The 12,150-nt window shown below is 38.9% G+C and overlaps 1 protein-coding gene and 1 pseudogene across 2 annotated transcripts in view; one reads left to right on the top strand and one right to left on the bottom strand.

The window, feature by feature from the left end:
* The first annotated feature begins 5,521 nt into the window (after nucleotides 1–5,521).
* On the top strand, nucleotides 5,522–6,389 carry LOC110501884 (peroxisomal membrane protein 11A-like; annotated as a pseudogene).
* Nucleotides 6,390–7,533: 1,144 nt separating this feature from the next.
* The window catches only part of LOC110495989 (RNA polymerase II elongation factor ELL2), a 41,884-nt gene continuing 37,267 nt past the window's right edge, over nucleotides 7,534–12,150 (bottom strand). The window contains exons 11-12 of one of the 2 annotated variants that reach the window (XM_021571578.3): nucleotides 12,010–12,054; nucleotides 7,534–11,213 (exon numbers count right to left, since the gene is read on the bottom strand). In XM_021571578.3, coding sequence (XP_021427253.1) covers nucleotides 11,103–11,213; nucleotides 12,010–12,054 — 156 coding nt within the window. In that variant the 3' untranslated portion in view covers nucleotides 7,534–11,102. Of the gene's footprint in view, nucleotides 11,214–12,009; nucleotides 12,055–12,150 lie in introns of those variants that run through there. The other variant, XR_016488245.1, reaches the window with a different exon arrangement.

The raw sequence follows: 12,150 nt of genomic DNA, 5'->3' as shown, positions 1-12,150 counted from the left end.
TTTATTAAAACTATATTTTTCAAAACAGGTCTATAATAGCCTCAACATCACTCTGTAGGGTAGCACCATGGTGTAGCCGGAGTACAGCTAGCTTCCGTCCTCCTCTGGGTATATTGACTTCAATACAAAACCTAGGAGGCTCATGGTTCTCAACCACCACCAGTAATTATGATAACTTCTGGATGCCGTCCTCCAACCTATCAGAGCTCTTGCAGCATGAACTGACATGTTGCCCACCCAATCAAAGGATCAGAGAATGAATATAGTACTGAAAGCATAAGCTACAGCTAGCTAGCACTGCAGTGCATAAAATGTGGCGAGTAGTTGACTCAAAGAGAAAGGCAATAGTTGAACAGTTTACTTTTTTTTTTAATAATCCAAAATGAAGGAGAAGCAAGAGAGAAATAGACAGACATTTCATTTTTTGGGGTTTAGTTTTAGTTTAATTTACTTAGCTAGCAAATGCAGCTAGCTAGTTTAGCCTAATGAAACAGCCTGCTCAAACAGAGGGATGCTATCTTAGCTAGCTGGCTATGACTATCCAAAGCAACACCGGAACTCTTCAAAGGTCGAGGTAAGCTTTTAGTTTGACTAATTTATTGCCTCCGGGGCCACCGGTGTAACTGCTTACTGACTGTACACTGTAAAGTTACTGCATTATTGTAGCAAGTTCACTAACATGCTAGTTCTATTAGCTATTCTGACTATGATGTTACTTTAGCTAATATGGTGGCAGCTATGTAGGCTGCGTGAAGCGATTTGGCTTGGAAAGGTTTTTTCGCCTGGTCACATACAGTACATGCTGATATGTTGTGCACTGAAGTCCACAAGCGAAGGTGAGAGGAGGAGAGCACATAGATGCGAGATGGAATGCAACGTGGCTGCTATGAAAGTGATCTATGTTTTTATGCGTGATCAGGTGAGTATTCATTCCACCGATTCTGTTGAAAAACCTTTCTCAAACGGCAGCAAATGGAACAAGACGGAGATAAACATACCTGAATTTGTCCAATAGAAACTCTCATTTGCAACTGTTGGACTAAAGTTTACACCCTGTATCAGCTAGATACAGGCATGTGTGTGTAAGGAGGTTTTGAATCTCATTGTCTGTCCCTGTGTCACTGTCTGTCACATCAAATTTGTCTCTTGACCTGTGTGCACCTATGTTGTAAACTTTAATTCATAGACTAGGTTGTAGCAACCTCATGATGTGTATAGGGAACATTTGAGTATCATGTAGTAGCCTAAACCTATCGCTGTTACACTGAACTGGGTGAATGGAATATGAATGACAGTCATCCAATATGATGTAATAGAAATAAAGCCATGCTCATGACAAACAAATAATTATCCTCCCTCATCTTAAATGGCACCAACCGCCACTGGAAGAGGATAGGTTGAACTGTATTGTATTGAATACTAGCAGTACAAGCAGAAGTCTAAGGTGATGTATAATGTCATTATCGTATGAAAATTTCTTGTTATTTTGTTTAGTCAGAGAATATCAGATCAATTGAGAAAATATTAATAATAATTCAATGAATAGCTTTTGAATTATTGATGAAATTAATCATATATTCAATTCAGAATCAGAATAAGAGACTGTGTAATTATTGACTGTGTCACATCTAAGTCTGCACTGTGTTTCAGGACTGGTGACCTAAACCCTTTCACAGGTCACACATGGAGTACCATTCTGTCTGCTTGCTAGGAATCATGTCTATACTATACTACACTATACTACTATTCAGAGATTGGCAGAAAAATAACTTGACAAAATGAGGGGAAGAGGAGAGGAGGAACAATCCCGCTACCAAGGGCAGGGTCGCGCAGCCCCCTCGACCATCCCGTCATGAAGACACGACACATCGGGTGCTGCCTGCACTAGGGAGTAACGCAACGTCCACCCACATATATACATATGACAGCGAGTAGAATGATAGGACCACCTGTCATGTGGTGACCCCCCCTGCTCCCGAGAGCGGGGGTCACCCAGTGCACGTGTGTTCTGTCAATCTCTCCAAGCGTATGTGTGTGTGAGTGGTGACCCAGCCTGCGGACCCAAATGCAGTGTGCTGATACATTTTGGGGGTTTGTGCAGAGCCAGTGCTGCTGAAATGCAGTAACTTCGAAACAATGACCCAAAGCAGACTACAGAAGTAATCGAAACCACAAAAGCCAACCAAACATCCACATCCCTTTTTCACTTTGGTCGGCATCTGGTGGTCTGTGTTACTTGGTTTGGCGGCGCGAGTTAAAAACGCATTCCCAAATTAATTCCACAAACAAGGCTGTACGCATAATTTCCTGACAAAACCCATAAAACTGTAAAACTAAAAACTGTAAAGACATGCAACTTCAAGTGTTCTACTTTGCTAGCCAGCACCTTTCCTAGACAGGTGTGCGTTTCTTTCGCCTCAAGACATGCAACTTTAACATGTCTTGTCCCAGTTGTCTGATGATTTTATGTGTTGTTTATTTCATTTTCTGATTGGTGGAGTGCTACAGAGATGGTTGTCCTTCTGGAAGGTTCTCCCATCTCCACAGAGGACTTCTGGAGCTCTGTCAGAGTGAACATCACCTCCGTGACCAAGGCCCTTCTCCCCCGATTGCTCAGTTTGGCCCGGCAGCCAGCTCAAGGAAGAGTCCTGGTAGTTCTAAACTTCTTTCATTCAAGAATGAGGGAGGCCACTGTGTTCTTGAAGACCTACAATGCTGCAGAATTTTTTTGGTACAGTTCTCCAGATCTGTGCTTCAACACAATCCTTTCTTGGAGCTCTACCGACAATTCCTTCGACCTCATGGCTTGGTTTTTGCTCTGACATGCACTGCCAACTGTGGGACCTTATATAGACAGGTGTGTGTCTTTCTAAATCATGTCCAATCAATTGAATTTACCATAGGTGGACTCCAATCAAGTTGTAGAAACATCTGAAGGATGATCAATGGAAACAGGATGCACCTGAGCTCAATTCAAGTCTCATAGGAAAGGGTCTGAATACTTAGGTAAAAAAGGTATTTATGTTGTTTATATTTAATACATTTGCAAAAAAACTGTTTTCACTTTGTCATTATTGTGTGTAGATTGATGAAGATTTTTATTTGTTTAATCCATTTTAGAATAAGGCTGTAACGTAGCAAAATGTGGAAAAAGGGAAGGTGTTTGAATACTTTTCGAATGCACTGTATGTGCAGGTATGTGCATCACGTCACGACACCTGGAGGGGGGTGGAGACAATCATAAGGACAGGGGAAACAGATCAGGGTGTGACACAAGTAAAAGTAGAAGTCACCCAGTAAAATACTACTTGAGTAGAAGTCTAAAAGTATTTGGTTTTAAATATACGTAAGTATCAAAAGTAAATTGAACTGCTAACCAGACGGCACAATTTTCTCATTTTTTATTGACTGATAGCAGGGGCACACTCCAACACTCAGACATAATTAACAAACGAAGCATTTGTGTTTAGTGAGCCCGCCAGATCAGAGGCGATAGGGATCACCATGTTTTCTTGAGTGTGTGAAGTGTGTGAATTGGACTATTTTCCTGTCCAAATGTAACGAGTACTTTTGGGCGTCAGGGAAACTGTATGGCGTAAAAATGACAAAACCCTCTGTACTGATGTAACGGTTGTCATAGGTGGAAGAAGGTGAAGAGGACCAAGGTGCAGCGTGGTACTTGTTCATGGTACATTTAATAAAGAAACTGAACACTAGAACAAAAAAACAACAAAGCAGAACAAACGAAACAGTTCTGTTTGGTGCAGACACACAAAGACAGAAAACCACTACCCACAAACACCAGGTGGGAACAGGCTACCTAAGTATGGTTCTCGAGACAACGATTGACAGCTGCCTCTGATTGGGAAACATACCAGGCCAAACACATAGAAATACAAACCTAGAACAAAACATAGAATACCCACCCACATCACACCCTGACCAAACAAAAATATAGAAACATAAAAAGCAATCTACGGTCAGGCGTGACAGTACTCCACAGCGGATATTGGAGTATCTGTCCATAGGACCATTTTAAGCTGTACACTCCACAGAGCTGGGCTTTACGGAAGAGTGGCCAGGAAAAAGCCACTGCTTAAAGAATAAAATAGGAAAACATTTGGTGTTCGCCAAAAGGCATGTGGGAGACTCCCTAAACATATGGAAGAAGGTTACTCTGGTCAGATGAGACTAAAATTTAGCATTTTGGCCATCAAGGAAAATGCTATTTCTGGCGCAAACCCAACACCTCTCATCACCCTGAGAATTCCATCAAGTTTTTCATCAGCAGGGACTGGAAAACTGGTCAGAATTGAAGGAATGATGGATGGCACTAAATACAGCGAAATTCTTGAGGGGAACCTGTTTCAGTCTTCCAGAGATTTGAGACTAGGACGGAGGTTTACCTTCCAGCAGAACAATGACCCTAAGCATACTGCTAAAGCAACACTCGAATGGTTTAAGGGGAAACATTTAAATGTCTTGGAATGGCCTAGTCAAAGCCCAGACCTCAATCCAATTGAGAATCTGTGGTAAGACAAAGATTGCTGTACGCCAGCAGAACCCATCCAACTTGAAGGAGCAGGAGCAGTTTTGCCTTGAAGAATGGAAAAAAATCCCAGTGGCTTGATGTGCCAAGCTTATAGAGACATACCCCAAGAGACCTGCAGCTGTAATTGTTGCAAAAGGTGGCTCTACAAAGTATTGACTTTGGGGGGGGGGGGGGGGGGGGGTGAATTGTTATGCACGCTCAAGTTTAAAAAAAATGGTGTCTTATTTCTTGTTTGTTTCACAATATTACATGTATTTAAGTATTTTTGTTGTTGTAGTGGGGACAGTAAAAATGATACTTTAAGGAAAATGGTTGTATATATTTGTATTTGTTATTTTTATGTTTAGCTCACATAATATAATTTAAAAGTATGCATTAAGGTCTCTAATATAATAAATGTGTTAAAATAATTGTAGACATTAATAAATGCATTTCTATAACTTCCTAAATATGTTTTACAATGGTGGGGGGAGAGCCAAGATGGAGGCAAGGTGGCTTCAACACAGCGCCACCTATCAATCATCTTGTGCAGGGGTATTCAACTCTTACCCTACCAGGTCTGGAACCCGCTGGTTTTCTGTTTTTCCTGATAATTAATTGCACCCTCTTGGTATCCCAGATCGAAATCAGTCCTTGATTAGAGGGGGAAAATGAAAAAACCCAGTGGACCTGGCTCGGAGGTCCAGAATTGAGATTGACGGATCTAGTGTATATATAAATCATTGGTACTGTTTGGTATAGCCAAAAGATTCAGACCCTACCTTTACGCTTGTTTACACTGAGCTGCACTGGGGTCGGAATGCCATCATGGTTACATTAAGACACCGCTGAGTCAGCGCAAGATATGGGTCGGAAATCTACCTTAATGCATGGATGGGATAAGGCACTATACTCAAAATGTTACTACATCGAAAAGATTGAAATACTGCTAGTGTTTCCTGAAAAACGCCCTTTTCGCCCTCAATATGCATGTGCCTGTCAAAGTATTTGCTTTGCAACAATTCTGCAATTAAAGAGCTTGTTGTCAAACTGCAGAGTCTGGTGTCCAACATGAGTTCTGAAAGGAAATGTGAGTTTGTACAGCCTTCATCACCAACAACTACTGCACTCTCCAGGGACATACTGTAACTAACTAACCGGTTGAACAAGTGTTTTTGAAACAAGAAGTAGACTAATTATTATTGGAAAGAGGCTCTCTAGTCTACCAATAATGTTTGGTTCAACAATATGTCAAATGTAGCCTAATTGATAACTGTTTTCATTCATGAGCATGTGCTGAATTCTGTCTTTGTTCTTTGTTTCAGTGTTCAGACTGGGGAACACTGTGAACTCCATTGACGAAGCCAGGCAGACTTTGTAGCTCTCTGACCCTGTGCTGCGTTTCTGCCTTACTGTGGCCAACCTCCAACGGCCCTTTGCTTTATCTGCAACAATTTGCTCTGGGCCAGAAATGTTGGCATTGTCTATGATATCAACAAGGAGCAGTGGAGCTTGAATGCCTCTCGTTGCTACTTCTTGCCAAGAAGTTAAGAGTCTAACCAGAGATGTTTACGTTATTTTCCCAGATTATGGTTCAGAGAACCAAAAATAGGCTGTTTCAACAGAAAATGGATCAGCACCTCAAAGACAGACCCGATCATGCTTTTCTGCTCCTGCTTATTGAGAGTCTTAAAAGACATCCCTCGGTTGCCCTCAACACACTGAAAAACATTTGATATTTCCATTTCACTGGACAGGTTGGGTGTTTACCGGTCAAACCCAGGGGTGGTGGGCTTTTGTGGGCTAATCTCCTCTCTGTTAGGGTTAATGTCACCCCAGTTTGAAAATTAAACCATAACCTAGAGTTAACGGTAAATGAATGGAGCTAGAGTTATTAAATGAAGAGAAGCTATATACAGTATGATGAGCAGAAGTTTGTAGTCGAACACTGGTCAGAGAGAATTTTGCAGGGGTTCCTTACTTTGAATATCACTACAGGTGAAGCTTCATGTTGGCAGAAGTTCACTGTTGATAGTAACCCCTTCAGATAGTTAAACTGTTTGGAGCTTAAAGGGCTTAAAGCTCAAATACTTTTATGTGTATTTTATGAGTAGCTTTCATTTTTTAAATCACCTCATTTTTTTATGATTACTGTTGGGACCAGAAACAGCTCATTGATTGACACATCGGTATCATTAGACATCTTTAAATTAGTAGATAATAAAGGGAACTTTGCAGTAGTTTAGGAATCACAAAGACAGAGACTGGACAGGGATCTTAGTAAACTTTGTTTACTAGTGTATGATTGAACTTAGTGCACTGTAGTTGGGTGCCATAATGCTTTATTTTACAGAAATTTGACGGATCAAGAGTTGCATCATCCAGCCAGTATGGCCACACTCATCCAAGCCCACCAGTTAGCATCGTATCCTTTATGGCCTTATCATTAGTTATAGATCATTTCTGTTCATTGTGAGGAAAATATAGTTAAGTTCAAATGTCTATGCAAATCATGTATTCCATAATAGAAAAGCATTATTAATACAGTAGATTTCTATGCATAATGCAATGTATGTAACAAAATGGGTTGAATTTGATTTTTTTTAACTGTTCAATAAGAAAATAAAGAGATCCGATGGACTTTTATGCAATTATTCACAATGCTGATGTAAAGGTACACTTATTTGAAGTCCTGAGTTGAAAAAAGTAAAAAAATAAATAACATGGTTAATTACCAAGCAGTTTGATAAATGTGGCCCCTGGGACTGAAACATATTGAGAAACACTCAAATGTAGATGACTAATTTGGGGTTGAAATCTTTCATTTGGAGAAAATATTTGTCCTTTGCTGAACTGATTTTATCTAAAGTATTGTAGGGAATTGTGTGATGCACATTCGCTATTCAATATGATGATCAGTTTGTGGTGCAAGGATTCCCCGAAAAGTGCTGAAACACTGCCACCTTAAGGAAATATATAGCAATTTATAAAACAGACAATTATTGATGAAAAGAGCTTTATTTTTTTTTTCAGAGACATTAATACATTTTGTAGTATTTTTCTAGAGGAAAAGTTGGTGATAAAGCATCCCTCACAGACAATTGCAAATATATATATATATATATATATATTACATTTACCTTTCGTCAAGTAGAGGCTTCTTGTCTGTCTTGAATAGATTGAGGAAATTGGGCAAAGAAGGAAGCAAAAAAAAAAGAATAGTTACACAAATTTGTTCTCAAAAGTCGACAATCTGTAGTGATTTATACTAGACAAGAGATTTTATTTCACATTTCTATTGAGACATTTAATTTACCAATATCAACAAAGTAAATGCACCAGCAACAGCGAGACAATAAACAAAAAAATATTCTAGAGTTGTTTGATTTGTAAGCAATATGCACATTAAATGGCATTTTGCATTTCAAGAGCACATTGTGGATGTCTTAACAGTTTTCAAGGACCTTTAGCCACAAAGCTGTAGTCCTACACATGAAAAATAAAATTTAGGGACCAATAATTTGAGTACATATATTTTGTTTCACCTGAATCATGCAATCAAATCAATTATGAAAGATAACATTATGTTAAAGCCAATGTGACTCAGATTTTCCTATTAGAAGGCACCTCGCTAACTCCTGCGCATATCACAATTAGCACTTATTCAGATGAATATGGCTCAGTCCAATACTGCACACAGAGACAGTGGTCTGTACTAGTCTCATATCTGGTCATGTGCTTTCCAGAATACCACAGTCAGTAGCATATATTTAATTTATTACATTTAGAATTCAACAATAAAAAAAGAACCCAAACTGTGACAGAAAACTTCCACTATGTGTACATGTCAGGGATGAATCTAGCCCAGTCAAGCACTTCTGAGAGACCTTTCAGACATGTTTCTATACGGAGCTCTGAAACAGTGGTGAAGAATGGTAATGGATGAAAAAAAAGGCCCTCAACATAGTCACAATTCATTTTCTATACTCCATTCATGATTATCAAACAGTTATCCACAGAGCACTCATGAGGGAAACAAACAGAAATTAACCTATCACAAACACAAAATAATTAAGGCCTAGATTCAATCGGATCAAGCGTTAAGCGGTGACAGCAGAAAGATGTTGTGGCCCTCTCAGACAGATGTTGTGGCTGCTCTTGCAACCATTGTCACAAAGCCACAACCGCCCCACTCGCGTTAGATGTTCAGAAGGAGAAAGTGTAGGTTATACAGGAATAATGACGCTCAACTTGAAAAATCGTTAAACTAAATAATGAGGGTTTCTATCATCATAATCAAGGTGCAGATTACATTACACGTTACACTGTTCCATCGTGTAAACAAGACGGCATGAGATTTCTGTTAATGCGACTCCGTGTAGTCAAATGCAATGTTGGCTTTATCTATAATGCAGGGAGCCACTTGTGGATTTGACAGCTCTAACAGCTCCACCTCATAGACCGTCAAAACAAACGCTATGCGGATGTTCGCTAAAGCAGATCTGATTGAATCGAGCCCCAACTCACAGACCGTCAAAACAAACGCTATGCGGATGTTCGCTAAAGCAGATCTGATTGAATCGAGCCCCAACTCACATGGTAGAGGAATAGATCAACAATGTAAAAAGACGTGCAGACATATAAGACGCAGTATTGAAAGCATTATATATTAACATAAATTATGCATTTCCTTCAACCCCCAAAAATGTGAACTAAAATACATGATCCTAAAACATTATATTAAATTGAGCAGATTAAAAAAAGAGAGATTACATTACGTTTCAGAAAGTCAATATCAGAGACATGAAAATGTGTTAATGGTGTGTTAAGGCAAAATGAACTATCTTCCCTTTACATTTAAGACAGCAATTAAGTAGCAAGATAGTGTACACAGACACTCACGTTGATTTCATTACTGCTTACGAGTAGTCACTGTATTTGAAAAAATATATGTCTTCAAGCCACAGATAATCAAAGTGAACTGTATGAAATCCCAAGTGATGACGACAGGTACACCCAGAGAGGTTCAGTTAATGTGGTCCAGTTTGTGTAAATGCATCTACTGTAGACAAACACACCCAGTAGCCCAATGTTGTAATGGAACATTCACTGATTCAAACTGAAAATAAACTGTCCCATCTTGCTGAGGTGAAATCTAGTAGACTGCTACAGCAACATCAAGAAATACAATGTTACCAATGGTTACCACAGCATTTTCCTACAGAGCAGTTTCAACAGCAAGAGTGAAGAAGTTCACACAAATCTCATCTTTGAACTATGATTCATCTCTGATCTATCGAACCTAAACCAGGTTGAAATCCAAAGACACCAAAAGCTTCAAAATATTGAATTTCATCACTGCACGGGAGCAATCCTGTTTCTTGCTGGGCTGATAGAATACATCACACAGGCACAAGCTTTGTAATATAAAAATGGCTTTTGGAAGTACTGTTAAATGCTCTGGCATTCCACTCAGTCTCACAAATGTATTGGACTATTGATCAAGGTAATAAAATATTCATTAATATTGTATGAACTGTATTACTATCATCAAAAGGTCAGAGAATACTGGCTCAAACAATGAGAATAATTTATCCAGAAGGATAAGAAGGTAATAGAATGCCATAACAATCCAAAAATATTACTTTGGCGTTTGATTGCAGTTCTTATTCAGATTAGTGTTCTTTCAGTAATGTAGTGGTTTAAACAGAAACATGGGAGTATACTGTATGACTAAGATGGCATTTTACTATTTCATACAAATATCAAGATTCATAAACATTTTCTTCAGCATTGAGGGGGCAGTTGTTTCCAATCCCATGGCCCATATTTGATGAAGCAGAATGGCTCAATTACTGTAAACAGGAACTACAGACTGAACGTGAAATGTGGGTCAGAGGCGATTTGACTGGCATGTCTGATTAATGACATGTACTGTATCATCAACTTTAACAAATAGAGAAATTATCAACTCAAACAGTTCACTTCTTGTTCATAGAGGTCTGAGATATTTCCACATAACATTGCATATCTTCCAGCGTCCCCTAATCTTAATCCAGTGATTACAACCCTCTCTATAGAAATCAAGATCTTATATCACTATTTTACATCTATACATTCAGTGAAACAACAAACCGCAAATTGTACTGGGTACTTAAATATAGCATGGATAGAAGACTGGGTGTGAAGAGCATTTATTCTCATCTGTCTTTATGATTGTACCATCAAACTAAGTCTTTCTGTGTAGTCATGGCAATAGACCAAACGTTAAAAGCATTGGGCAGGAGAGTTCATGTACATTAACATTATGGGTAGAAAAAGGAATTTGGCTTAAATTGCCAGCCATTACAACAACACTCGTCCTCAAAAAATGATTCATTTGATCACGAGTCGCTGGTCTTGGCCCACTTCATATAAGAGAACCTCTCTCCTCTCTTCCATCAACACTTGGAGGAATAAAGTGAATGTGTGATTCATATGTGATTAAACACTCCAGACCCAGGCTCGGCTGGTCAGTCTTTTGGTCCGTTGATAAAATAGCACCCTGTGGCAGCAGGGTGCAGGCCAGTCACTATGAAGGGGCCTGGATACGGTCATAGTCCAGGATCAGACCTTTGATGTGAGACAGTTTCTGATGCAGATACTCGCATCGCTTCTTCTCTTCCCGGTAACCAGGAAACTTCTGCAAAGACAAGGCAGAGGTCCGTCAGAGAGCTGGCATTATGGTGACATTGACAAAGTAGAGGGGCGTGTAGCGTATGGGAAAAGATTATCCTCAGAGGTGTAAGGAATTAAGTAAAAATCCTTTAAAGTACTACTTCAGTAGTTTTTTGGGGTGTATCTTTACTTTACTATTCATATTTTGGACTATTTTTACTTCAATACATTCCTAAAGAAAGTAATGTACTGTACTTTTTACTCTATACATTTTCCCTGACACCCAAAAGTACTCATTACATTTTGCTTAGCAGGACAGGAAAATGGTCCAATTGCCACACTTATCAAGATAACATCCCTGGTCCTCCCTACTGCCTCTGATCTGGCAGACTCACTAAACACACATGCTTCATTTGTAAATTATGTCTGAGTGTGCCCCTGGCTATCCGTAAAATAAAATAATAATAAGAAAATAGTGCCATCTGGTTTGCTTAATATAAGGAATTTGAAATTATTTATACTTTTACATTTGATACTTCAGTATATTTTAAGCAATTATATTTATGTTAGAATAATTAATCATATTTAAAACCAAATACTTTTAGCCTTTTACTCAAGTAGTATTTTATTGGGTGACTTACAATTTTACTTGAGTCATTTTCTATTAAGGTATCTTTAGTTTTACTCAAGTATGAGAGTTGGGTACTTTTTCCTGCACTGTTGATCCTAATAACAACATTAATATCACTGGTATGAGTCAAGAGTAGATAAGACAGGCTATAAAAAAATGCAATAATACTCCATGCTCATGCATTACTTACTTTCTTATATTTTCTGTATTTCTGCAGGATTTGGTCCTCCATGAGCTGTAACGAAAGAAAAATACAAGACATTTAGTAAGCCCTTGAAAGTTCATCAAGCCAGGTCTTTAAATGTTTAAACAGAAGTGTTTTGTTTTGTGT

The sequence above is a fragment of the Oncorhynchus mykiss genome, chromosome 2 (assembly GCF_057628025.1).
Source record: "Oncorhynchus mykiss isolate SJ-2025 chromosome 2, ASM5762802v1, whole genome shotgun sequence".
Lineage (NCBI taxonomy): Eukaryota > Metazoa > Chordata > Actinopteri > Salmoniformes > Salmonidae > Oncorhynchus > Oncorhynchus mykiss.
The sequence above is the reverse complement of the archived record's forward strand: the minus strand, read 5'-3'. Positions and strand labels throughout refer to the sequence as shown.